Here is a 27,618-nt window from a genome sequence, read left to right as displayed (position 1 = left end):
AGTAACTGCAAACTTGATGGTCAGTGTCACTAATTATGACCTAATATGTTTGAAGAACTTATTGTTTGACTTAGAGATGTTGATTTTGCATGTGTTGATATTCAGTGTCCCATGTTTTAGATTTCTAGATTTCTCTTAATAACTTGTTCCTGTAGGGGTGATTAAGTCATGTCTCCCATATCCTTCCATCACCAGCTTTTTTTTTTTGAAATGGAATCTCACTCTGTTGCCCAGACTGGAATACAGCGGCATGATATTGGCTCACTGCAACCTCCACCTCCTCGGTTCAAGTGATTCTCCTGCCTCAGCCTCCCGAGTAGCTGGGACTAAGGCAAGGTGCCACCACACCTGGCTAGTTTTTTTATATTTTTAGTAGAGATGGAGTTTCACCATGCTGGTAAGGCTGGTCTCAAACTCCTGACCTCAGTTGATCTGCCCACCTCAGCCTTCCAAAGTGCTGGGTTATAGGCCTGAGCCACCACGCCCAGCCCCATCACCAGCTTCTTTGCCTAATACAAAGTTCAAAACACTTGAATAGGTTTCAGAAGCACGTGGAAGACTCATTAAAGCACAGCTTGTGCACTCCCACCCTGAGTTTCTGATCCGACAAACTAGATGAGGCCTGAGAATTTTAATTTCTAACAAGATCTCAGGTGAAACTGCTACTGCTGGCCCAGAGACCCATTTTGAGAACCATTTAGATTCCAGTGGACTGTTGTACCCTGTTTACACTGTTGTACGCTCTGCTGCTCCAGGTCCCCTCCCCACCTTTTTGCTGTGTTCTGAAGGCACAATCTACCTATACCACCATGTGTGAAGAGAGATCCCTTGTTATAATCAGGCCCTTCTCTTGGGGGCCTTTTAGCCAGCAGGTTGACCCAGTGAGCAAGAAAAGCTCTGAACTGGGACTAATCCACTTTGGCTTCTAGATGCAGCTCTACCTGACGTAACATAACCCCAGGCAAGTCCCTGCTTATGCCTTTTCTCCACACAGAGAGAGTGAGAGGGCTTCAATCCCTAAGGACTCTGGGTCTCAGACTTTCTGCTTCTTCTCAAATGTGTATTCAAGCAACTCACTCATCCCTGCCCTGGCCATGTAGCAGACCACTATTTAAAAAAAAAGGCCTCATTTTCCGGTCATCGGACTTCAGAGGCCCTAATTGCCTTCATTGAATTTACTAATTCAGTTACTCTTTTATTATTTCTTAGCCTTAGGATTCTTTGTTCTCTGTAGAGTGAGAAAGGCTTCTGTTTATAGCACATTATTTCATGCAGCCATGCTGTGACTTTTTTGTTTATATTAAATACTAAATAAATAATGTCACAGTACTATAGTTTAAAGGTTAATAAAGGGGTCAAGCGCGATGGCTCGACCGCAGTTTGGGAGCCTGACGCAGGTGGATCATCTGAGGTCAGGAATTCAATACCAGCCTGGGCAACATGGTGAAACCCTATCTCTACTAAAAATACAAAAATTAGCCGGCATGGTGATGCATGCTTGTAATTCCAGCTACTCAGGAGGCTGAGGCAGGAGAATCGCTTGAACCTGGGAGGTGGAGGTTGCAGTGAGCTGAGATCACACCTGTGCACTCTAGCCTGGGTGACATAGTGAGACTCCATCTCAAAATAAATAAATAAAGGTTAATAAAAGGTTAAAACAATTTTATATCATATCACTTACAACCAGTTTCTCACCTCAGAGTAAATCCAGTGAGACCTATTAGAAAAATGGCTGAGATTAGGATAAATAGCCAATGCATCTGAGGCTTAATACCTAGGTGATGGGTTGATAGGTGCAGCAAACCACTGTGGCACATGTTTACCCACATAACAAACCTGGCACAGGTATCAATCAATCAACAATCAAACAGTCAAGCACAGGTATCCCCTGAAGTTAAAATTAAATTAAATTAAAAAAAGAAAAGTGAGTACTGCTGAATGCCCTTGCAAATCCACAGGGTAGGAACAAATATAGTCTTGCTTCTTATGATTTAGGTATCCAATAACAAATGCAGGGGCCCAGTGATGGTCCAGTGATAGGAACAGCAGCCTCAAGGGCTCTAGGTTCTGTGGGTACAAACAGTGGAGCCTGTTATCCTGAAGGAAAATCTCAGGAGGAAACACTCAAATCTCATTCAGCTCCATTTAATGCCAGCCATTAGAGTGAGGACAAGCTCCCCAGAAAGCATCTTTTTTGACTGGCTGACTAGAGGGTAAAGTTCTAACCAAATGTATTTTATGCCTACAAATTATTTTGAATTAATGTTTTTAAAGGGGGGAAAAATCTGAAAAAGCCCTCTTTTGAATCCAAAATACTTTTCTCGGTAGGGAATCCTTGCCTTTTGCCCTTAGATGGGAAAGTGTACCTGAGACTTTTAAGTCCTACCTCTTTTTCAGACCACTAGGGTGGGAGGCCTTCTTGATTTGGGGAGGCAGAGTGATTTCTTGGTGCTATAGGTAAGATACTATCTTCCCTGGGATTTCTTTGGAACAAGGACAGAATCAGGAAGTAGTTTACCGCCATCCTCACCCACCACAGGAACTGGATTTCCCATTCTTCTTCTGAGGTCATCTCAGGTTTATGAAGTTTCTGCTTCCTTCTAGGTGGAGGCCGAGTTGATTGACAAGCTGGACAGCATGGTATCAGAAGGGAAAGGTGACGAGAGCTACAGGGAGCTCTTCAGCCTACTGTAAGCTGCTCCAGCCCCAGGCACATCACAATGGGGGATGGGATGAAGTGGGCCAATGAAAAGTAGAGTTTGCAACTGCACTGGCAGGCTTTAGAGTTTGGTTATCAAGAGAGACCTGGGTTGTTCCTGATGGTAGCAATGCTCAACTTCTGTCACCAAGAAACCAGGCTCTTTCAGGGATTCCCATAGTTGACTGAAAAGATAGAAAACAGGTAACCTCTGAGCTCCTAGATTTGCTGAAAGGAAAAGGATCATTGTTTGTCTTCATAACGTGCACTGCATCTGGATGGGGGGCAGACAGTTCATGGAGACTCAGTTCTGGGCTCAATGCTGGCATTTCAAGGTGGGGGATAAATCCTCCTTTGAGAGACAGGTTCCTGATTGCCCTGCTTGGTAAGTTAGTACAGTCAGCTTGAAAAACATTGCAGTGAGCTCTTGAACAAGCTGCAACACTCTTTCCAGGCCAGTTTTCATGTTTGTGGAATGAGATGGTTGTACTGAATGATGTCAGGGTTCTTCTGGGTCCTCCATTCCATGGTTTCTGGCTTAAGTTGATGGAGGCAAAGAGACCTGAAGAGAGACCCAGGGGAACTATGGCCCTCCCAAGTAGATAGTGATGTTGCTATTTTATCTTCCTAAAAAATGAAATCTTAAGATATTTACAGCTCTAGAATACCCTCCCTGTTGTACTTATGTCCAACTTTGAGATGTTCTTTGTTTTAGTTCCATTTTGAAAACAAACCTCTAGCGTATTTTTTCAGGAATAATACTATCCATTTGCTTAGAACTTTCCAGTGTGCAAAATGTGTTGGCATTTCTTACCTTATTTGATCCTCACAACATACCTGCAAGGTGTGCAGAGTAGAAATTATCTTCCCTCCCACTTGAGAAATAAAGAACTGGGCTCAGGGAAGTGGCAGCATGCCCTCAGTTGTGTCATCAGTAACAGACAGCTCTGGAAGGAGGGCCCAGATCTTCTAATTTCCAGATGGGGGAGTCTTTCCGCTATACCATGCCCACTTTGTTTCTTGAGGAGTCATGAGGTAAAATGTAAATTTATTTTAAATTTAAATAATTTTAATTTGTGAAAATGAATACATCCTTTAGTATTTCTTTTTTAGCCGAAGATTTGTCTAATTGTGGAAACAAGGCAGTGTTCCTTGGCCGCTAACAAATGACTGCTACAAAGGAAAAAGTACAAAAATAATCTGCAATTACTAGTTACCTGACCAAATCATGTTTATAAGCTCTTTTAAAACAGTCTAAGAACTGAGAACCACTCATAACATGGAGCAGCATTTTCAAATTTGTGTTTTTGGAAGCTAAAAAAAAAAATGTAAATCATGGGTGAATTAGTTTAGAAAAGATTCAACTAAGCAAAATTGAACAAGCCTCTTTATTAGGACTTCTCAAAGACTTTATTGTGCAAAAGGATATGAGCTGGGTGCAGTGGTACTTACCTGTAATCCCAGCTACTTGGGAGGCTAAGGTGGCAGGATTGCTTGAGCCCGGGAGTTCGAGATTATCCTGAGCAACACAGCAAGACCCCATCTCAAAAAAAAAAAAAAAAAAAGGATATGAAAAATCTCCAACAGGAGGGTATAGCGATCAGCATTTCCCAATTTCCCATGCTTGTGTGCTCACAGAACATTTCCACCTGTCCTCTAGGACAGAGACCTCTGCAGAACACAGTTGAAAAATGCTGGTACATTTCTCAATGGATAAAGCCGCAGAAGTCAGATTCAGTGTTCTTAACCTTCTCTAACAACAGGAGTTACCTGGAGAACCCTCACTTTCCCAGAAGCCTGGCCTAGGCAGTATGCTCTGTGCAAGGAGACGGTCATCATTGTAGCAGCAGCATTAACAGCAGTCAGGCTGTGGGTTTGAGTACCCAGTGCTAGACCCCTAGCTGGGTGTGCCACCCCAGGTGACTCTCATGACCTTAGAGAGCAAGGAACAGTGTGGAAAGGAATCAGGAATAAAATTGTATGGAGTGAAGGATGGCTCATCACTGGAGCGAGCCGAAAGAGTTCAAGTCATTGTCCCTTAGGAAAGACCTGTGGGATGGCAGAGGATCTCAGAAGCCAGGCTTTTGGAGAAGCCAGGGGCTGCCCTGAGGTACCAGGAGCATGAGGTTGTCAAGTAAGAAAAGAACCTGGGCATTTAGCTCCTGGCTCTGGCACATTTTGCTTGGGAGCATTCCCTGCAACAGTAGGATGGCCAAGTATAGCTCCTGGACTTGCTCACTTTCCCTTATTTTGGGGCCCCAAGACTAATGAGAATCTTTCCCTTAGTTTCCATGAAGATGATGGGTTTAGGCTGGGTACGGTGGCTCATGCCCATAATCCAAACACTTTGGGAGGCCGAGGCAGGAGAATCACTTGAGGCTAGGAGTTCAAGACCAGACTGGGCAACATAGCAAGACCCCATCTTAAAAAAGAAAAATTAAAATTTTGAAAAACAGAGCTTGGTTTGTATGTTTGCTGAGGATGACTCTGGGCAGTGATAAAGACAGTCAGCCATTGGCAAAGCCAGGCTTATCCCTCAGTGGGCTCTTGTTCAACTACTCCTTCAGAACAGAAGGTAGTTACAGTGTATGCCTAAGGTGGCTGGAGCCGAGCCCCTCCCTCCCCTCCTCCTCAGTGGCATCCTTAGGAACTTGTACATGGAAATAGAAGACATGTTTTCATTTGTTGCTGCCAGTTCAGTAACCTCCTTGTCTTTGCTTTCTGCTGCATGGAGTAGAACCCAGCTGTTTGGGCCCTACCCCAGGTAAGACTGCAGTGTGGTAAGTCTGCTGTCTCCAGATCCATCACAGCCTCCATGGGCTCTTGGACTTCACTCTTGTGCCCAGGGGAAGGCTCATGAATTGTGTTTGCTTTCTCCACCCCTCCACCAATAGCCTGTTGGAGAAGGTTGAACAAGAAACATGGCGTGAGACCGGCATTTCCTTTGTGACCTCAGTCACCCGCCTCATGGAACGTCTTCTTGACTACAGGTATCTTCTCAGCCGCCCGCTCACCTCTTCTTTTGTCAGGATACTCTCTCTAGCAAGGGAATCCCCCTGACCTGAAAACTGAGACCTTGTGCCCTTCATGGGGAGCACTGTTGTGATATTGGGTGCCATCACCAGTCAGTAGGAATCTGCTGATGACCAAGAAGAGACAGAGACAGAGACTTTTCCCAGGGGTAGGCTAGGGCCTCCTGGGATTCCCCGCTAAAATGTGGGCACATGTACCCAGGAGGGATCTTGGGGATATGTAGTCATCTGGCCTTCCATCCAGAAGGGTTAAGGCTCAGAGGAGTGGGCACAGCAAGAGGGAAGAGTAAAGCTATCTCCAGAGCAGGGCAGGGAACAGCTATAGGTCCTTAGTGCAGACTTTCCTCCGAACCATATGGCAGATGAGCAGAGAAGTATCACCTAGAGGACATGAAGTTGGCTTTTCCAGGGACTAGGGACCCCACTTTTCAATGCCTATATTCTTTGTCTAAAGTCTATTTATTTCTGTCCCCTGGTCATGGCCAGAATAGATTAGAGGAAACAGCCTGGAGCTCAGAGATCTTCATATTATGTTCAGTCTGGGAGTTCATGTGAAATAAGAATTTTTTTTTTTTTTTGAAGACAGTCTTGCTTTGTCACCCAGACTGGAGGGCAATCATGGCTCACTGCAGCCTCGAAGTCCTAGGCTCAAGCTGTCCTCCCACCTCAGTCTCCGGAGTAGCTGAGGCTACAAGCCCATGCCACCATGCCCGGCTAATTTTTTGTTTTTTGGTTTTTGTTTTTTGTTTTTGTAGCGACAAGGTCCCACTGTGTTGCCCAGGCTGGTCTCAAATTCCTGGGCTCAAGTGATCCTCCCACCTGACCTCCCAAAGTGCTGAGATTACAGGCCTGAGCTGCTGCGCCCAGCCAGAATTAGAATTTCTTAATGAAAGTCTGCCTTCTCAGTTGTATCATGGCTTTCGAATTAGTCCAAACATGACAATGAAACCACAACTGCAGCCTTAATCATTCTCTCAGCAGGGTTCAGGTGATGGCTAAAGGTACCTTTTGGGAGCCTGGAGGAAGGTGAGGAGAAATGATAAATGAAACCCAGCTCCAAGCAATAGTTGCCTTCTCTGTGCTATAAGCTGTGCAAATGCCAAATGAGGAGAGCATTTTGAGCTCATGGATCAGGAAATAGGAGAGTTAAGCCTGGCTCCAGTTGCTGCTGAAGTAGAAGGTGCTGCTGTGCAAAAGACTCAGGTGTCCAATGCACTGGCCTGGATATGGAAATGGAATTCCTGAGAAATGTGCTCTCGTCTTAAGCATCCCCCCATTCTGTAGCACAGCTATGCTTGTGTGAACTTCAGGCCATTTTTCCTGGGCCTTTCAAGTTCAAAGCTGGCCTTGGGGCCCCTTTTACAGCAAGAGACTTCTTTGTTCACACCAGGTCCGTAGCTTCTCCTGCGGCTACAACTAGAAAGGGAAGAGAGGTGAACAAAGCGCTGCACCTCCCCCTTACCAAAACATTTTCTAAAGTTTGGTTTTATTCACCGTGTCCTAACGAAGGAGCAGAAAATAATTTCTTAGGCTCCAAGGCCTTGTTCTAGTTGCCTGTTTGATTTCTTTAGCTACCTTCTACAAGCTGCTCAAACTCATGCCCAAAACCAACTTCATTCTCTATTTCTTGTCTCGGTGGTGGTATCTACAAAAAGTCCAAAATCCTTAATATGGCATCACTGGCCTTTGCTCACTTCTCCAGACCAATCTTCTGCTAGTCCCCAGTACTCATGCCCTACACCCCAGTCTCCCAGTGTTGCTCCTTGCTAACGTGAAAGGAAACAGCATAATGTTGATGATGGACCCTGTCTATTGAAAATCCACCACTTGAGTGGTCTACATACATTTTCTCTAATCCTATAAGCATCCTCATTCTTTTTATCCATGAGGAGAAACTAAGAGGTACCACTGCTAGGATCTGAATCCAGATCTAGCTGACTCAAGAACCATGCCCTGTCTCTTTCTCCATGTTGTCACCACTTAACCACTTGTATTTTCCCTTAGGTTTCTCTATATGCTGTGTTCTCTCCCAAGAGTGGTCTTCCAACTCACCCCTATTAAGGAAGCTTTCCCAAGCCAGGAGCTTACCTGTCTGTGCACACATTGAATTATGATCATTTATCATCTTTCTGTCTTACCTTACAAAAGAGGACCAGCTCCTTGAGGATAGGAACCTTGTCCTTATCTCCCTGTTCTCCTGTATGGGGGCTGGCTCCTGGCAGGTACAGAGTAAATAATGAGTGATAAACTTGTTGGAAAGACCATGCAGAAACCAAGCAACTCTTTTCCTCTACCTCAATGCAGTTAGTTCAAGAACTTACTAAGAAAAGAGTTATTGGCCAGGCACAATGGCACATGCCTGTAATCCCAACACTGTGGGAGACCAAGGCAGGCAAATTGCTTGAGCTCAGGAGTTCAAGACCAACCTGGGCAATATGGTGAAACCCCATCTCTATGAAAAATTGGAAAAGTAGCCAGGTGTAGTGGCATGCACCTGTGGTCCTAGCTATTTTGGAGACTGAGGTGGGCAAATCACTTTATCTTGGGAGGTGGAGGATGCAGTGAGCCAAGATTGCGCCACTGAACTCCAGCCTGGGTGACAAAATGAGACCCTGTCTCAAAAAAAAAAAAAGTAAAAGGAAATAGTTGTTGATATGACTCAAGGAAAGGACATCAAACAAAAAGGAAAAAAATAAATGTTCAGAGTTTTACAATATATACATTGATTAAACATAATCAACAGATTGTACTGTAGAATTACCTGAACTTGTTATGTAAGATTCAATGTTAGACTAGCAAAACTTTAGATACTCAAAGGAGTACCTCGTCAGCTTTTATATCAATGTCTTTAACTTTTGTGTGAATTTCAGACACTCTGTGTCAAACATGAAGATTCTCACTGGTAGTAACTATATTTCCCAGGATAGGAAGCAGGGCCCTAGAAGGGTTTTCTTTGTGCCTGGAACAGACAGGGACAGAGCTAGAGTTGCCAAGCCCTTGTGGCTCAAAGTGGAACCTGTACCTGGAACGGGCAACTGAAGGTTATGAAGCCTGCCTTTCCCAGACCCCTCGGGTTGCAATGAGGGCTGCCTGGTCACTGATGTAGTCCCCAGCCAGCCCACTACCCAGGTGAGCCAGATGCTTCAGAAGCCTCTTTCAGGAGTCTTCCCTGCTCACCCTTCAGAGAAAGAGCAAGAGGGAAAGCAACAGCTGCACCTAAGTCAAACTTTAAAAGGCATCCACCATGAAGTAGCCACACAGAAGTGATGCAAAGCTACACAAAAAAGAGTCTGCTGTCAGCAGTGCAGAGGAGAAGCAGTCATAGAGCACAGAAGTGTATAGGATGCCCCTGGTATCACAGTGTTGAGGCCAGTTCCTTTCTGTTTAAGGGACTTAGCTATGAAGTTCTGGTTATGGCCAAACAGAAGTTAATGCTTGGTAAGTGTTTCAGATGCTTTATAGAAAATACAAATCACTAAATGGAAATAGAATTCCTGGGAAATGTGCTCTTGTCTTAAGCATCCCCCCATTCTGTAGCACAGCTACATGCCTGCCTATAGCTACACTAAATGCTGAAGTGGCGAGGTAAGATCTCACTGCCCTTCATGGGGCCAACTTACTGGGGAGACAGATGCCTTCTACCATTGTGTGGGTTGCTTGGAACAACTTGGCCATCTGACCTCAGGCTCACTTCTCTTGAAAAGTCGAGCAGTTTCCTGGCCCTGCTAGCACTAAAGGGACAGGTTCTGCAGAAGGATGTTCAGGACCCTCATGTCTGGCTACATAGGAACCAAATGTCTTATGTGGTGATAGGTCAACCCCCCCCTCAAGAAAGGAGGGCCTTGGTTCCAAACATCACAAACCTGTCAACTCTGACTGGAGACTTCCACAGGAAGGACATTTGGCTTTGCAAAATATCATGAGAGGAGTATGGTTTTTCAACATCTTTTTCTTTCAAAGGAGTCATCCCAGGGTTCTTCCTCTGCATGATGGGAAGGTGGGGAGAACTGGGTTTGTCAAATGGCCATCCAGAGGCTCAGTGACTTGGCCTAGGGCCCCTCATTCCCAGCTGTACTGCTCTTCACTGGGCCCTGTGCCTGTCAGTGTGGAGCAAAGCCAAAGACACTCTCCAACCTGACCCTAGAAATCTGTATAAACCCCTTTCTGCAGCTTTTCCCCAGAGCTGCTAATATACAGCTGCACAAGAAACTAGATCTTCTCTAGAGCAGTGTGGGCTGCTATGGAAGGAGACACATCAGGCAGATGGCTCTCTGGCTGGCTGTGTGCATAGGAGACTTCTTGCTGGATTCACCAGTCTGGTTCTCATTCTCCTTCATCTCCTTGTGCCAGGCTTCTGCTCCTTTCCAGAGGAGCTTGGCTTTGACCAACCCTCTCCCTATCTTGGAAAGGATCCATTCTCAGTGTTCCTATTTTCCTGTCTCTCACAGGCCATCCCTGATACCTCCTATACCCAGACCCTGCTAGGTATGAATGCAGCTCAGTCCTGGCTGATGCTTTAAGCACGAGACCTGCTGCTTCTGGTGATAGATGGCTCCAAAGACTAGTACACAGGAAGGAAACCGTAGGGAGAAATGTCAACTATGTGGTGAACATGTACAGAGCCCTGAAGCTAGGGCCATGAAGTGGAGGATCTTGGCTTCTATTCAGCACTCCTACAAAATGAAACCTGTCCTTTAAGGAGAATTCTGTGCCTCCCTTTATGGGAAGTTGAGGATTTGGCCTTTCACTTAATTAATATGCCCTTTTGTGCCAAGGACCTTTGTAAGTGCCACTTAATACCCTGATGTAGCTCTGGGCTCTGTCTGTGCTCTGCCACCAGAATAAGAGGCTCAGTTGAAGAGATATTTGAGCCCCGAGAGTGGGTCCAAAGCTGAAGGAGCTCACAGTAGACTCCTCATCTATGGAAACAGTTCCTGTTGGAGGCCATCTCAATATGGGATTTGGTCATACTAATGCCCCAGTAATAGTACAGTTCTATGTGTTGTCTCAAGGCCCCACTTCGTATCTGGTGCTCATCTGTGCTGTCTCTTCCAGGGACTGCATGAAAGGAGAGGAAACAGAGAATAAGAAGATTGGCTGTACTGTTAACCTGATGGTGAGAGGACATGGGCCCTGACCTCTCTGCCTACTGAAATGGTTTCTGTCCTGCGTTGTGATTGGCTTGGCCCTTCTACAATACATGGCTATAGGCCTGAGGGTTTTAATCAGGACATCAGCCCAGTTACTGGTATCTTAGAGGCCTGCACTTCCCCAGACACATTCCTACTTGGGGAAGGAATGAAACGAGCTTCTCTTTGTACCGAACTCTAGCCTGGCCTCTTGGCAGGGACCCACTAACTCTGACATGCCCCAATTCACAGTCAACCCTGACTCCTGATCTGCCCTGATGCTTTTCCTCTTTCACACTACCCAGGGCTCCCATAGACCTGCCAGTGGTTCCACCCACAGCAGGTGTTCCTTCTGGCTGGTGCTTTCTCCTTCTGGTGCTGTCTGCCTCCAGGAGCCTGCCCTCCCTCTCCTGCCCAGCACACCCACGGCTTTGGCCAGCTGCCCAGAGCTTGGCTATGGCCTCCACAGGTAGTTGACAGGTGTTTCCTTCTCTTTATTATAGAATTTTTACAAATCTGAGATAAACAAGGAAGAAATGTATATCCGCTACATCCATAAGCTTTGTGACATGCACTTGCAGGCCGAAAACTACACAGGTAAGTGGGGAAAAGAGAGAGCCATGCCTGACCATGAGGATAAACTGAAGGGATTTGTACAATAGGCAGAGAAAGGCTTCAGGGTGGTGCCTGCCAGATCTCAGCAGAATGTTGGGGCTTGTGCTATCCCCTCACCTCACTCATTTCCCTCAACTCCTTTGTGGCACATGGTAGAGAGAAAGCAGGCAGAACTTCCACTTGTGCCTTTGTGCCATGTCCTCCACTACTTGAGGCTGTTTCACTCTCCTTCCCTCCTGTCCACCCCTCTGAAGTCTCAAGGGTGACCTCCAAATTCTGGTGCACCAGGTTCAGAGCATCCTGAGCTAACTGTCACTCCTTATGAACAGAGAGCCTTTTTTAGGACTTTCAAAGCTGGAGCTAAGGTTATAACAAAGGAATATCCCCCTAACCCTGGAACTTCCAGAACTCACTAGCAGACCTTCCTTGCAGGCTAGGTTCTTCAGACCCTGCAGCTGCATAGCAGGCTCACATTGCGCTCCCAGTGCAGAGTATGAAGAGTGTTCATCTGACTTCTTGACAGGCCGGACAGGGCCTGTCATTGTATCTACAATTTAATCCAACATGAAGGCCTTTTCTAACTAGAACAAATTTTAAAGCATTTCAGAGTGGCTGTCACAACTGTTTACTGAGAACCACGCTGAATCAGGGGGTTGTGCGCATGTGTGTGTGTCCTGTCTGATTGACATGCCATCGTTCCCCCCACCATTTTCTCCACTGTGGTGACCAGCCATTATGTCTTAGCTCTTAGGTGATAGGACTTGAATTTGTGTGATAGACCAGGAAATTTAAGCTATCCTTCTCTGCAAACACTATTGCAATTAGATAGATTTGTAGAAACAGAGAATCCTCCTTCTTTATCTCTAGCTGTTAGAGAGTGTTTGGCATAGATGATATATTATCTGATAGCACAGCTTGGCAATAATTAAATCTAAAATGACTGGGCTTTGAATCTTAAATTCAGCTGACTAATAAAATGACTGGGCTGAGTCTACCATTCTCTGCATCCACTTGCACCCATGATCCAGCAACCCTCTGAGAGGGCAGTGAAGAGAAAGACTTTAATAAATGTTGTGTATCAGCAGAAGCATTTGCTAAACTTCTGGGGAACTGGGCCATGACTGAGAGGCTGGGTCAGGGACTTTAACAGAGAAAGAGTGCTAAGCCTTGTCTCTGATGGCTCAGGGAATGACATCTGAAAATAATATAGGCAAGGAAGAAAAAGACGTTCCATGATTTCCTAAGCTCCAGAGGGAGGCCGTGAGTTCCACAAGGCTTGTCGCTAGAGAAAAAAGGCTTCCTGATCCCATGAGGAGGCGTGTACATTCCTTGGCAGGAAGTTCCAGTGGCAAGGGCACAGGCAAAGAGGCAAGGATGAGGAGGAGCCTAAAGAGTGGACACAGGCAAGTGGGCCTAGCTAAAGCTGGAAGTGGGTCAATAAATGGTTAGAAATGAGATTCTTCATAGTCATGGAGAGTAGATTTGAGTAGAACCTTGAAAACCAGGCAGAGGCACAGAAGCTAGAACTAATTAACTTGCCAGTAGGAGATGCCCACTAAAAATGAACAAATAGAACAGAAGAGAGAAAACTGTGTAATGAGGCCCCTGAGCCGTGGCTGTGATTCAGTGTGACTCATCCCTCGGAATGTAGGGAGCCGTGGTATTTCACTGCTGTTGTTTTACATAACCCTCTCTAATTGTTCCACACATAGAGTAAGATGTTGCCAGGCCTTCACTCTGGGTCTAGTATCAATTTAGGTTCCTTTGGTAATAGAGCCCTAAGAGCCAGTTCTGAGAAGGTTGGAAAGGAAGCTGTAGTCAGTTGAGCAGAAAGGAACCCAAGAGCTCTCTCTGATGTGTCAACGTCTCCCACAGCAAAGCCACCTGTACACAGACTTTTGGGTAGCTGAGTCGTTCTTTATTAATCTGGAGGCCGGAACAGGTGACCAGGCCATGGAAGGAAGGTGTCTGCCAGGATATTTGGCTCCTTCATGCTATGGACCAGGGTTATTGGCTTGCTGAGCAGGCCCACTGTTCTGTCTTTGGTATCCAGTGTCCCTGACCTGGGCTGCACATGACTTGCACTGGCATTCTGCCCAGCATAGTCCTCTGACACTAGGCTGCTCCTGGGCCCCTGAGCAAGGGAAGCCCCTGGACCTCCGTGCTGTCTGTCCCCACAGAGGCCGCATTTACCCTGCTCCTTTACTGTGAGCTGCTGCAGTGGGAGGAGCGGCCACTGCGGGAATTCCTCCACTACCCATCGCAGACAGAGTGGCAGCGGAAGGAGGGACTGTGCCGGAAGATCATTCACTACTTCAACAAAGGCAAGGTACGCGTCATTAGGCAAGCCCTTTAGCCTTTCAGCTTCTGCTGTGATGCATGGCATCTTGACATCATAGGGTTAACAGCAGCTACAGGGGGTGGTGTGTGGGGTGGTGAGTGGGTGGGTGCCTATCTATGTGCCTGAGATATGGAGACCACATGATTTTCTCTGAGGGAGAAAAAGACAACAGCTTAATTCTGTGACTTGAAAGCCATATCCAGATTGTAGGTGTTAGAGACTACCCCACATACCAGCTTTGCCTATCTATAAATACGAATGCTTCTACAGCAGGGGCTTCTGGAACCCTGTTTGTTTTTATTGGATTTACTTAAAGAACTGATATGGCTTTCTAATCTGCTGCCATATAAAATATGAGTGGTAGAAATGAATGGATTTTAATCACAGCCAAAGGAGGCCTAAACTGCTTCTTACTGGTATGTGTTCTTTTCTTAGATTTCCCTTCCCTACAGCACAGCCAGGGCTCCTCTCGTATTGGGGTTACTTTCCATCAAACTAGTTTCTATGGGATTGGCAGCATTGTCAGCACTGGTTTAGGCTTCCTTGGGGCTCCAGCCATTCTGCTCCCATCTCTGGGAGAGCTCTATGTGGGGCCCTCTGACTACCTACTGTTGAATGTGGCCCATGTGCTGGAAAAACTTGTTGAAGCCATTTTCTCATTACTAAGCTTTGAGCACGTTTTCAAGCTGAAATAGGGTCATTCAGGGAACTGTAGTAACTGAGCCCCTGACTCAAATAGAAATTGGTTTTTGAGATGAGTTTTTTCATCAAAAAGAAAGATGTAAACATTAATGGCTTTTGCCTATAAATCAGAAAACATTCTTCAGTTTTACATAACATGGGGGACTTCTGTGTTTGTCAAAAATATTCACTCAGAAAACATTTCCCCATGCAGAGAATGCACTGGTAAGCAGGAACCTTTCCAAAAGCACAGAAACTCTTACGTAACCTAGCCCAGAAAGGATGCCCATGCTCAGCTCTCAGCCAGCCTGTGCAACTGATCCACAAAGATGACCCAAAACCTCTGGTCCTTGCTGATCCAGGACCTGACACAGAGCCCCTCACTTGCAGTTTTAGGCTGGTTTTCTGGCTCCTGGCTAACCTGGAGCTGCCCCTCACCTACATGCCCAGCAAGCCCTCCTAGCTCACAGGGAATGACATAAGCATGGTGTGAGTATGCATGTGTGCTTCTAGTGCGTTCATTCTCATTTCTTTCCATGGGCACAAAGTACAGAGTAGAGAGTTATTCTAATCTGACTGAGTCTGCCTGTGGGATGCATGAGCATTGATGGTCCCCTCTTCATCCCACATTATGGTAATGCATAGAAAAGCAGGATTAAACTTTAACATGGACTAGGGAGTAAAACACAAAGTGTGCCTGAGTACTATAGATGGACAAGAAGGAGAGAAGGACTAGGAGACTCCATAGGCCACCTTCTCAGGAATCTCCTCACTTCTGCAATCCTGCCTTTGCCCTGAATTGCTGGAGGAGCAGAGTCTACGCTGAGTAGAGACCACTCAGTGAGCCCTCTCATGAGTTTATCCTCAAAGGAGCAGTCATCAGGCCCACTGTCTTAGGCTCACACAGGAGGCCTACCTTGTCTGTTCCTGTGCCTCAGCTCCTGATGAAACCATCAGGTGAGATTAACCAGTTCTTCTTGAAAATATTCAGGGTTTTCAAGAAGAAAACCATGGTTCTAGAAAAGCAAAACCTAGATGCTATGGGAAAAGATGTTCTTATGGCAGGGATGCTTGGCAGCAAGAGAAAAGCCACCTTGGCAACAAGAGAAGGGCAAAGAAAGAAAGGAGGAACAGGTAGTGAGTTTCTACCTCTCAACACTGCCAGCACACCCTGCCTCACAAGGCAAGCCCCTCCTGGCTTTTCTTCCACACATTACCCCCAAGACCTGCCCCATAGGGACTGCTCATTTAGGTGATGATGGCCCCATGTAGGGCTAAAGATGCCCTGCCTGCTGACAGTAGCTTCCAGTGAAACAAATGTCCTCCACTGGGATCAAGGCTCATCTGTCTTGCTGGCATCTCTTCCCTAGTTTGTAACCCTGCTGCTCCAAGGCACTCGCTCCAAGGCCTCTACTCCAGTTATCTTTAGAATGAACGAGGACAAAGAGTAGTAGAAGAGAAGTGACTGGATTTCAGAGACTGGTAAGACATTTTAGAGTAGCTTTGCTTTCTGCCTGAAGGAGGGAAACCAAGGGGAAAGATGTAGATGGGGATGCATTGCACCTGTAGTACATTCGCTACCTCTATGCAGAGGCAGCTCTTAAAGCCCCCAGACCCACCATTGTTCCTGTACACCCCTCAAAGCTGGCACATGCTCTCTGGTGTCTGCCTTAGATAACACAATCTCCCTTGGTCCCATGTTTATGTCCTGGGTACCCAAGAGGATTAGCCGTGGCTAATAACATGGCCATAGTCTAGTTCTGGGCCATTCTGTCCTGTAGTGAGGTAGTTGACTTATAAACCTGCTACAAGTTGGACTGGGCTCTGGTCCACAGAGAGTCAGCTCTCCCAGGCCAGACAAGGAGAGAAGGAAACTCCAAAGAGACAGGATGTGGCAGGGTGAGAGTTGAGAGAAGAAAGGGGTGATGTGAAGGTCAGAACTGGTCCTTATCTCTAGGTGGAGGAAGCAGGCAGGAGGAGAAGCTGGACAGAGGCTAGCAGAGCATCAGGGCTACACCAACCACTTCTGTGGGAGTGGGCTTGAGCTCTCCTGCTTGAGGGTTTACCATGGTCCACACTCTTTTGAAGGAAGGACTGTTACTTCTAATATGTAATGTGCAAACAGACTGGTGGCCCATGCTTTTCCCTTCCTTTGCCATTTGATTAGAATGAGCCCTAAGTCAGTACAACTTTTTGTGCTGTCCCTGCAAGGGAGCAACAAGGATATATAAAAGCACATATTAGGCCAGGCAAGGTGGCTCACAATTGTAATCCCAACACTTTGGGAGGCCAAGGTGGGCGAATCACTTGAGGTCAGGAGTTCAAGACCAGCCTGGCCAACATGGTAAAAGCTCGTCTCTACTACAAATACAAAAATTAGCCGGGTGTGGTGGCGCACGCCTGTAGTCCCAGCTATTCGAGTGGCTGAGTCACGAGAATCACTTAAACATGGAAGGTGGAGGTTGCAGTGAGCTGAGATTGCACCACTGCACTCCAGCCTGAGTGACAGAGCAAGACTCTGTCTCAAAACAAAACAAAACAAAACAAAACAAAAGCACAAATCTGCAGGAACTGGTAGAGGTGACTGGATTTTAGACACTGGTAGGGAGTTTTAGAGTCAGCTTTGTCTCCTGCCTGAAGGAGGGAAACCAAGGCGAAAGATGTGGATGGGAATGCATTGCACCTGTAGTATATTTACTAACTCTGTGCAGAGGCAGCTCTCAAAGCCCCCAAGCCCACCAGTGTTCCAGCATACCCCTCAAGGTTTGCAGGGTGTCTTAAAATTCTTGGTCCTGGTTCATTCTAAAGATAATTATGGTGGGGAGGGATGCCTTGGAGCATCAGGGTTACAAGCTAGGGCAGAGATGCCAGCAAGATAGATGAGCATTGATCCCAGTGGAGGAGAAGACCTGTTTTTGTTGGAAGCTACTGTTAGCAGACAGGGCATCTTTAGCCCCACATAAAGCCATTGTCATCTAAATGAGCAGTCTCCCATGGAGTGGCTCTTGAAAGACTGGCCAGAAGCCTCTACACAACTCAGCTATAAACTTAGCTAGCCCCCATGAAGCTGCCAGCCAGATAGACCCTGTTCTGGGTCCATTGCTGAAACCTGCCCAAGCAGCACTTGCAGAGGACTGATATATGCCCTCTTGAAAGCTGTGATAATGGGGGTACAAGAGGCTTTCTAGCTCACTGAGGCACAGGCATTATATTAAAGCAAGGAGTCAGGGTCTATTTAAAATTCCGTTTGGCGGGGCATGGTAGCTCATGCCTGTAATGTCAACACTTTGAGAGGCCAGGGTGGTAGGATGGCTTGAGACTACAAGTTTGAGACCAGCCAAGGTAACATAGCGAGACCCCATCTCTATAAAATATTTTAAAAACTAGCCAGGCATGGTGGCACACACCTAGCCCCACCTGTAGTCCTAGCTACTCAGGAGGTTGAGGCAAGAGAATCTCTTGAGCCCAAGCATTAAAGGTTGCATGCCAGTGCATTCTAGCCTGGGTGACAGAGCAAGACCTTGTTTCTAAAAAAAAAAAAAAAAAAAAAAAAAACCGCACACAACAACAACAACAACAAACACCTCTTTGGTTTGTTTTAATCTTTTTAATCGGTCCTGCAGTTTCAATCCATGTGGTGTTAATTTCTTTGAAGGATAGAAAAATATATTCTTTTGAGAAACACAGTTGCAAATGAAACAATGTTTTCCTTCTCCCTGATGCTATTTCAAAGAGTATTCTTACAAATATAGTCCTTATGTTTAATGATTTATGCTGAAATATTTACTGGTGAAATTATATCTGAGATTTGCTTCAAATGCTATGGGGAGGAATAAGTGAATGGGGTATGAATAATACAAGATTGACTGTGAGTTGGTCATTGTTGAAGCTGGATGATGGATAGGGGTTTATTCTTCTAGTCTCTCTACTTTTCCATATGCTTAAATTTCCTATAATAAAAAATTTTTATTAGTATTGAGAAGTTGAGGAGTCTGGGTAAAATATCAAGTAAACTAATGACCCTCAATCTAACCAAAAGAGGTGTATATATATTTATTATTATTAGTATTATTATTATACTTTTTAAGTTCCTGGGGCATGTGCACGGCATGCAAGATTGTGTTACATATGTATGCATGTGCCATGTTGGTGTGCCTGCACCCATTAGCTCATCATTTTACATTAGGTATTTCTCTAAATGCTATCCACCTCCCCTCACCGCACAACAGGCCCCAGTGCGTGATGTTCACCACCGTGTGTCAAGGTGTTCCTCATTGTTTCGGTTTTGCTGGTGAGGAACGTCACGGTCATTTAGTTTTCTGTCCTTGTGATGGTTTGCTCCAGAATGATGGTTTCCCAGCTTCATGTCCTACAGGGACATGTAGACTCATCCTTTTATGAAACATGAAAATTTCACTTGGTGTATGTGTTAACAACTGATGGGAGTCTGTCATTTGATGGACATTTGGGTTGATTCAGAGTCTTTTGCTATTGTGAATAGTGCCTTCACTTAAACATACGTGTGCATGTGTGTCTCTATAGCAGCATGATTTATAATCCTTTAGGTATATACTCCAGGAATGGGATGAAGCAGGTCAAATGGTGGCTTCTAGTTCTAGATCTTGAGGAATGTCGCCCTGTCTTCCAATGGTTGAACTAGTTTACGAATCCACCAACAGTGTAAAAGTGAATTTCCTATTTCTCACATCCTCTCAGCACCTGTTATGTCTGACTTTGTGATAGCCATTCTAACTTCGGTGTGAGATGGTATCTCATTTGTAGTTTTGATTTGCATTTCTCCTGATGGCCCGAGTGATGATGTTTTTTCACTTATGTCTGTTGGCTGCATAAATGTCTTGTTTTGAGAAGTGTCTGTTCATATCCTTTGCCCACTTTTTGATGGGGTTGTTTGATTTTTTCTTGTAAATTTGTTTAAGTTCTTTGTAGATTCTGGATACTAGCCCTTTGTCAGATGGGTAGATTGTAACAATTTTCTCCCATTCTGTAGGTTGCCTGTTCACTCTGATGATAGTTTCTTTTGCTGTGCAGAAGCTCTTTAGTTGAATTAGATCCTATTTGTTAATTTTGGCTTTTGTTGCCATTGCTTTTGGCGTTCTAGTCATGAAGTCCTTGCCCATGCCTATGTCCTGAGTGGTACTGCCTAAGTTTTCTTCTAGGGTTTTTATGGTTTTAGGTCTAACATTTAAGTCTTTAATCCATCTTGAATTAATTTTTGTATAAGGTATAAGGAAGGGATCCCGTTTCAGCTTTCCACATATGGCTAGCCAGTTTTCCCAGCACCATTTATTAAATAGGAAATCCTTTCCCCATTTCTTGTTTTTGTCAGGTTTGTCAAAGATCAGATGGTTGTAGATGAGTGGCATTATTTCTGAGGGCTCTGTTCTGTTCCATTGGTCCATATCTGTTTTGGTACCAGTACCATGCTGTTTTGGTTACTGTAGCCTTGTAGTATAGTTTGAAGTCAGGTAGTGTGATGCCTCCAGCTTTGTTCCTTTTGCTTAGGATTTTCTTGACAAGGTGGGCTCTTTTTTGGTTCCATATGATCTTTAAAGCAGTTTTTTTCCAATTCTGTGAAGAAAGTTATTGGTAGCTTGATGGGGATGGCATTGAATCTATAAATTACCTTGGGCAATATGGCCATTTTCACGATATTGATTCTTCCTATCCATGAGCATGGAATGTTCTTCCATTTGTTTATGTCCTCTTTTATTTCGTTGAGCAGTGATTTGTAGTTCTCCTTGAAGAGGTCCTTCACATCCCTTGTAAGCTGGATTCCTGGGTATTTTATTCTCTTTGAAACAATTGTGAATGAGAGTTCACTCATGATTTGGCTGTTTGTCTGTTATTGGTGTATAAGAATGCTTGTGATTTTTGCACATTGATTTTGTATCCTGAGACTGCTGAAGTTGCTTATCAACTTAAGGAGATTTTGGACTGAGACGATGGGGTTTTCTAAATATACAATCATGTCATCTGCAAACAGGGACAATTTGACTTCCAAAAGAGGTATATATTTTTTAAAGGAGGAAATGGATAATATCACCTCTTAATGAAGGCCACTGCAGCCTTCCCTCAGGCTGTTGCATGGGCATGTTACTAGAACAGGAGCCATACCACAGAAAGCCTGGAATCTAACTAGGCAAGGATCATCTGAAGCCTAATTTAAGGTCAAATAGTTCCATAAAGGAAATTGTCCAACCTACTGCCAAGTCCTTGAGTAGGCATTTTCTTCTTGATTTCCATACTTGTTTTGGAGCTTAAACAATCTTAATCTAAAAATCAGTGTTTCATTAACTTATCAAATAAATCTTTACTGAGTACCTGATACATCCCTGGCATTGTTCTAGTCTCTGAGAATAAAACAAACAGGGTCCCTGCCCTCTTTGTGTTTATCATCTGATTGAGACTAATACAACAAAAAAGTAAGTAATTTTTTAAAATTAAGATAACTTCATAGTAACAGAACAGAAATGGACAAGGAAGTGCCTCTTCTTGACAAAGTAGTCAGGGAAGGCCTCTTGGAGGTGGAGACATTTGAGCAGAGACCTAAAAGCTATGCTTGAGCTAGAAAGCCACACGGCTGTGTCATGACCCCCAAATTGGTTTTGAGGCATATGTTCTTTGTGACACGAGTTGGAGCTGGCGGGAGATCTTTTGTGTGTCTTGTGATGTATTTAATGTGGGCTTCGGCCATTCTGAGGATGAGTTGCTGAAGCCCTGTTTCTATTTCTGACACAGAGCTGGGAGTTTGGGATCCCACTGTGCAGGGAGCTGGCGTGTCAGTACGAGAGCCTCTATGATTACCAGAGCCTCAGCTGGATTCGGGTGAGCTGTGCCCCTCCACCCACCCCAGCCCTGACTGGCATCAGTTTCTAAATGAGCATTCTCTATGGGCCTAGCCCTTGGTTTAGTGCTGTGGACAATACAAGAGAAACAAAAGCCAAGACTCCTGCCCTCAGGACACTTGAAGTCTGACTAGGAAACCAAAAATAACACCTGAAAAGTAATTGTATGATCTGGACCCCAAGAGCCATGGTGCTCTGAGAAGGGAGAAGTAGCATAGGCAGGATAGGATGGTGGTTTCAAGAAAGAGAAGGAGGTGGCAGCTCAGCTTCACAGAGAAGCTTTTCCTGGAATGGTTTTGTTTATGGATGCTTCATCCAAAATCTTTATAAGAGCTTTCCCCACTTTGCTTATGGTCAATTTTAAACATGTTGTACTTGCTGCCTTCTTTGATGCAGAATATTAAAAAATGAAATTAAATGCCCGATGGGCTTTGAAGGTCTGCACCAAATTTTTTCTGGTTGCTGGTGCTGGGTTCTCAATCATAATGGCTGCTGATTTCATCAGCGAAAAAGAGGCTAGCAGTCTCAACTCACCCTTTCTGCACCCTCATCCTTGTGGCTAACTCTCCTGTTCTCTGATCCAGATTGGTGTTTGGGCATGTTCCTCTAGCAGTGGCTTCTTAACCCGTTCTGGCAGGCTGGCTTGATTTAATGCATTAGAGCTATCTTCCCAATCGAAGTTTCAGTGAGTTTTGTGTGAGTGTGAAGCCAGGTCAGCCACAACTAAAAAAGTTACAGACCTTGGAATGCTAGACATCATGGATATTAGTTAGCTTTTCAAATTTAAAATATCTTAACTTGGAATGAGTACCAGTGCTGTTAGCATCTGAGCCTTCCTCACTACAGTTGTTAGCATCTTTAGTCAGATAATAGATGAACAAGAGTTGGACTGATACAAAATGGTGGTGAGAATTGCTGATAGCCAGCTACAAGCAACCTAGTCAGGGGTCAACTGGTATAGTGAGTATTGGTCAAAACCAGAAATCCCTGGGCAGAAAAAGTCCATGTTAAAAGTGTGCCTCCCAAGTACAGGAATCTATAGGGCTGAGTCCACTCCCTAGGAAGGACATTCACAGCAGCTACACAGGGCTGCAGTGGGCAGGCCTGTCCCCATCCCACCATCAGACAGTGGTGATGGAGGGCCTTCTCTTCCATAATGCAACTCCCTAGAGAGAGGCTGGTCATGTCTAGAGGCTCACTTACTTCTTATCTAGATTGAGTTGCCATGATCCCTTTCCGGAAGACAGTGTCCAGTTGGGCCTAGGAGAACGTGCTTTGGATACCAACAGCAGTCAAGCCAACCCAAAGACCTTTCTCATTCACAGAAAATGGAGGCCAGCTACTATGACAACATTATGGAGCAGCAACGCCTGGAGCCTGAGTTCTTTCGGGTCGGCTTCTATGGCAGGAAGTTTCCTTTCTTTCTTCGGGTGAGTCCATTCAGATGGTCACAAGAACTTATATAATTTTACACATAATTCACTTAAAACCTGTATTCTTGTCTTCCCCTTTTTGCCTTTTCTGCTGAATACTTTTTTACAGAGGATAGACCAGTTAACAACAGGCATTTGGTTTTATTTGACTGGACTGGCTGCCAACTTCAGATTCTGTTTTAGTCTGCTCTGTTGTTCTGTAGTTACCAGGAATGTGTGAGGGTGGCTTTCTTACCAAATCAATGGAGTTTCTTCAGGAAGTGACCAGGGTCTAAGTATGTCCCATAGGTACCTTCCAACTTCTGCCTCCAGTGCCTGGAACCTCCATTGTGAGTCTTCTCAGCCATACAGGGCGCCAGTAAAGCCCTGACCTTAACAGTAGACTGACCTCTTAGGGTTTGTCATCTGAAATGATGGTTTTTCCTCCTGGCTGCACTGTAGCCAGCATGTGGTTCCTGGGATCCTGAGGGAGCTGCCAAGCACTGCGTTTGGCTGTAGAAAGCCTCTTATAGGCAGCCAGTTCTCTGACCCAGGATGACAACAGCCTTTTCTCCCTACCATTCCCTGGCAGGTTGAACTGGAATATAAAAAGAGTGGAAAGGATGACTGAGTATAGATCTACTGACACCAGTTGTGATTTTCTTATTTATTCAGCACAACTCAGAGGCTCCAGGAGTAGTCAGTCAACATACACTGCAGGCTGAGTCCCATAGAGATGTGTTCTCAGATGATCTAAATGAAGCTGCCCTGATGTGTGGGCCCTGGAGCAGTTGAGACCTAATCTCTGATCACCCCCAGTTCCGATATCTTTAAAGTTCACTGTCCACAAGTCTCAGAAAGTAGCTGGGAAAATTCCCTTTGATATGTTTGGGATCCTGTATTCTTGGAGAAATTGGGTTAGCCAATGAGCAATACCAAACTTATCATCACATCAAAGGTCAACCGGGCTTAATAGCTCCTTAAAAAAAGCTAGTCTGCTAGCGGCAGAGTCCAGGCTAACCACATTGCAGAAGTAAGGCAGGTCAACTTGCACTTTTCTTGGGCAGTAGTCATTCTAGGCTAGAAGGAAAAATGATCTGTGTGTGCACTGGTAATATGACAGGAACAGCAAGCTCACTGCCTAATTTACCTAGTTGTGATCCCCGGGAAGGCTGTAACTGTTCCACAGGAGTGTGTTTCTAGTAGCAGAATGGGAATGAGTAGAGAGAATTTTTTTTTTTTTTTTTTTTTTTTGAGACAGAGTTTCGCTCTTGTTGCCCGGGTTGGAGTACAATGGCACGATCTCAGCTCACCACAACCTCCGCCTCCCAGGTTCAAGCGATTCTTCTGCTTCAGCCTTCCCAAGTAGCTGGGATTACAGGCATGCACCACCACGCCCAGCTAATTTTGTATTTTAATAGAGACGGGGTTTCTCCATGTTGGTCAGGCTGGTCTTGAACTCCCAACCTCAAGTGATCTGCCTGCCTCGGCCTCCCAAAGTGCTGGGATTATAAGCATGAGCCACCGCACCTGGCCGGAAATGAGAAGAGAGACTTTCTTAAGAGGACTAGGCCTCCTTCATCTCTAGTGACCATCCAGCCCAGGCATTTCAGAAGTGGCATATTTACTAGCCCCATCAACACAGATCATATAAGAACAATGGAAGTGGTGGAGGTCAGCAAAAGAAGTAGAAGCAGCTGTACAAGAATTAGAAACCAAAAGTGTTTCCAGAAAGTCCTTTGACAAACTAATGATTCTGGTCTTGTAACTTGCCTTTTTCTCACTTTATCTTTGCAAATTATGCTTTCTTGTCATTTTCTTCTTCTTGTGTAGATCCACAATTTGTATATCAAAATTGGGATTTCACTGTAAAACATCATTATTTTGGATATTACAGAATCAGGCCCTGGTGTCCCCTGTTTCTATTCTGCCAAGCAGGAATGCTCCATCATGGTCCAACCTGTTTCCCACCCTTTCATGCGCATGTCACAGGGCACGTTAGTGTCTCAGGGTGCTTGGAGCTTTCTGACAGGTAGGACCTGGCATAAAACCTGCATCTAAGCCATCCAAACCATGCTCACAAGTAACAGTACAAATGTTCAAATGTGGTTTCAAAGACCCTGGTAATGGAGGAAGAATAACAAGGGGTGTTAGGAAATATCACCCATCAATACATTCCCATCTCCACACAAGATGCAATCTCAAGGGGAGGTATAATGCATGTATAATTCATGCATACAAATTTCCTCGGCCAACCCATATGCTACCTTCCCTTATTTCAGCTGCTCAGTTCATCTGTGGCAAACATAATAAGTCCCAGTGGAGGTAGCTCTTTGCCTTGCAGATGGTGAGAACCAGGTACAAAGGAGTGGTGGCCAGATCTGTCTTTTGTGGGAATGCTGGGGCTCTTGCCCAGGCGAACATGAAACCAACAGTCAGCCTCAAGGTCAACACTGTGCACTCTTCCTGCTGGGCCTTCCCCAGAAGGCTAGGCTACTCTCCTACCATCCCTGAATGCACAGGCCATCTATTACTTTAGCTCTGTCAGCTTGGTTTCTCTGGACCATCTGCCTGCTTCCCCTCACAAATGTGATTATTTACTAATCTGCAAAGAGTCAGGAAAACATCCAACCCTCCCTTCTTGAGGGAATTTTTATTTCTCATCATTTGACCCATGAACAGACATTGTTGAGGGTTGTACATATGAATGATATGAAAAGGCCAGTTCTTCACAAGTACTTTCTTTGTCAGTTTTGTTTATCAAGCCAAAGATGTAGAAATGCCTCTGTCCTTTGACTACTGGTCTATTCCACTGGAGAGGCCAGCCTGTTCCTCCTGACCTTAACTTCCCTTCTAGTGTGCCCTTCCATTCTGATTCATCCAGACACATGGCCCAGGCCAGACGCAGTGGCTTATGCCTATAATCCTAGCACTTTGGAAGGCTGAGGCAGGTGGATCACCTGAGGTCAGGAGCTCAAGACCAGCCTGGCGAACATGGCGAAACCCCATCTCTACTAAAAATACAACAATTAGCCAGGCATGGTACAAGATGCCTGTAATCCCAGTTACTTCAGAGGCTGAGGTGGGAGAATGACTTGAGCCCGGGAGGTGGAGATTGCAGTGAGCCCAGATTGCAACACTGCACTCCAACCTGGGCAAGAGAGTGAGACTCTATCTCAAAAAAACAAAAGACAATACAGATACATGGCCCAGCCTTAGCCAAGTTCTCCCATAGTGAGAGAGGAAGTAAAAGGGAGACAGAAATCCTATTTCAAGAAGGTCAGGGTGTTCCAAGGCCTGCCCTGTGATTAACCCTCTCCCGGGAAGCATATGGCTGGCCCTGTGATGGCTCTCTCTCTCTTTCTTCCTTTGAAGACATGCCAAGAGGGGCTGGCAGTGCCTGATACCATTTTGTTGAAATGGGTCTGGTTAGGCAGTTGGTTGGGCAGAACTGTGTCACCGGTGGGTTTCAGGGGAACTTGCTCCAGCCACCCACTCATGACCAGCTATGATATAGGCAAAGCAAGTAGAGTTGGGGGTGCCTTGTCCACGAAGAGAAAAACTGAGACATAACCCAAACTAAATGTGACATAACGTAAAATTTTAAGAAATCTGTACTTAGAATGATGTCTATTTGTTCTGCTGACATGTTTGCAAAGGAGTTTGCTGCCAAAGGGTTATTAATGCAATAAACAGCTACTGAATGCCTCCTGGGCACTGGGCAACATTAGACTGTTTGTCTCAACTAATAAAAGTGATCCTTCAGAATCACACACTTGATCACTGCCCCCCGCCATTTAAATTTATTTGATGGCACCCATAGCAATCACTCCTTGGTAACACTGGAGTCAGGGTCAGGGTCTTCCATAGGCCTGCCCAGTGATTAACCCTGTCCCAGGAAGCATATGGCTGGTTCTGTGATGCCTCTTTCTCTCTTTCTTCCTTTGAAGACATGCCAAGAGGGGCTGGCAGTGCCCCTCTGCCCAACTGCTTTTACCAGTTCTCTACACAGACACCTTCTTTCCAGCTCCGCCTTTTCCTGTCTTGATTGTTGTTGCCATGGTTGTCACAGTATCCACATAGATTGCCCTTCTCCACTCATACCATACCATACCAGCCTGACCTAGGTGGACCTTTCAGGACATTTTTTAAACATAATTTTTTTAAAATCACATCTCCCACCTTGCTCTCTTTCCTGTGTAAGGTTTTTCTCCTTCTTCCAAGCTTCTTGCAGCCTGTACCCTTCCCTCGGGGCTGCCACACCACAGTGTAATTCTCGCTTTGTTTTTCTTCTCCCTCCTTGGTTGTCTGGAGACTGAGGGCAATGCCCTGCGCCTGTCCCAGGGCCTGATACAGGGAAGACTCCTAAGATATGTTTGTGATGTATGTAGCTACTGACTCCAGTGTGGAGGTTGGGGGCTACAAATAAGGTATACATAGAGTGTGCTCTTATGTTTGTGGCAGAACAAAGAATACGTATGCCGTGGCCATGACTACGAGAGGCTGGAGGCCTTCCAGCAGAGGATGCTCAGTGAGTTCCCGCAGGCTGTCGCCATGCAGCACCCCAACCATCCTGATGACGCCATCCTACAGTGCGATGCCCAGTGTATCTTTTGATACTGGGTGGGAGGACGGCAGGGGCCCTGGGAGGTGAGGTCCACCCAGTCAGCTGCCCTCTACCACATTGCCAACCATATAGGTTAGCTATCCCATAACCCTAAACCTGAGTGTGTCCTCATTGCTTAGCACACACTTAGAAATGCACTAATGCCTCAAAGAGGAAGCACTGGCGTGCCCTTAGCAGTGGGTGGTCTAGTCATCAGTGGGACTTCAGGAAGGTCTTT

The 27,618-nt window shown here is 45.4% G+C and overlaps 1 protein-coding gene across 12 annotated transcripts in view; it reads left to right on the top strand.

Moving 5' to 3' along the window:
- DOCK3 (dedicator of cytokinesis 3) overlaps nt 1-27,618 on the top strand; it is a 669,732-nt gene that overhangs the window by 612,912 nt on the left and 29,202 nt on the right. For 11 of the 12 annotated variants that reach the window (XM_031662807.1, XM_031662809.1, XM_031662806.1 and 8 more), the window contains 9 exons: nt 2,605-2,690; nt 5,436-5,462; nt 5,593-5,688; nt 10,786-10,846; nt 11,363-11,456; nt 13,655-13,803; nt 21,256-21,342; nt 22,688-22,792; nt 27,239-27,380. In XM_031662807.1, coding sequence (XP_031518667.1) covers nt 2,605-2,690; nt 5,436-5,462; nt 5,593-5,688; nt 10,786-10,846; nt 11,363-11,456; nt 13,655-13,803; nt 21,256-21,342; nt 22,688-22,792; nt 27,239-27,380 — 847 coding nt within the window. The remainder of the gene's footprint in view (nt 1-2,604; nt 2,691-5,435; nt 5,463-5,592; nt 5,689-10,785; nt 10,847-11,362; nt 11,457-13,654; nt 13,804-21,255; nt 21,343-22,687; nt 22,793-27,238; nt 27,381-27,618) is intronic. The other variant, XM_031662805.1, reaches the window with a different exon arrangement.

The sequence above is a fragment of the Papio anubis genome, chromosome 2 (assembly GCF_008728515.1).
Source record: "Papio anubis isolate 15944 chromosome 2, Panubis1.0, whole genome shotgun sequence".
Classification (NCBI taxonomy): Eukaryota; Metazoa; Chordata; class Mammalia; order Primates; family Cercopithecidae; genus Papio; species Papio anubis.
The sequence above is the reverse complement of the archived record's forward strand: the minus strand, read 5'-3'. Positions and strand labels throughout refer to the sequence as shown.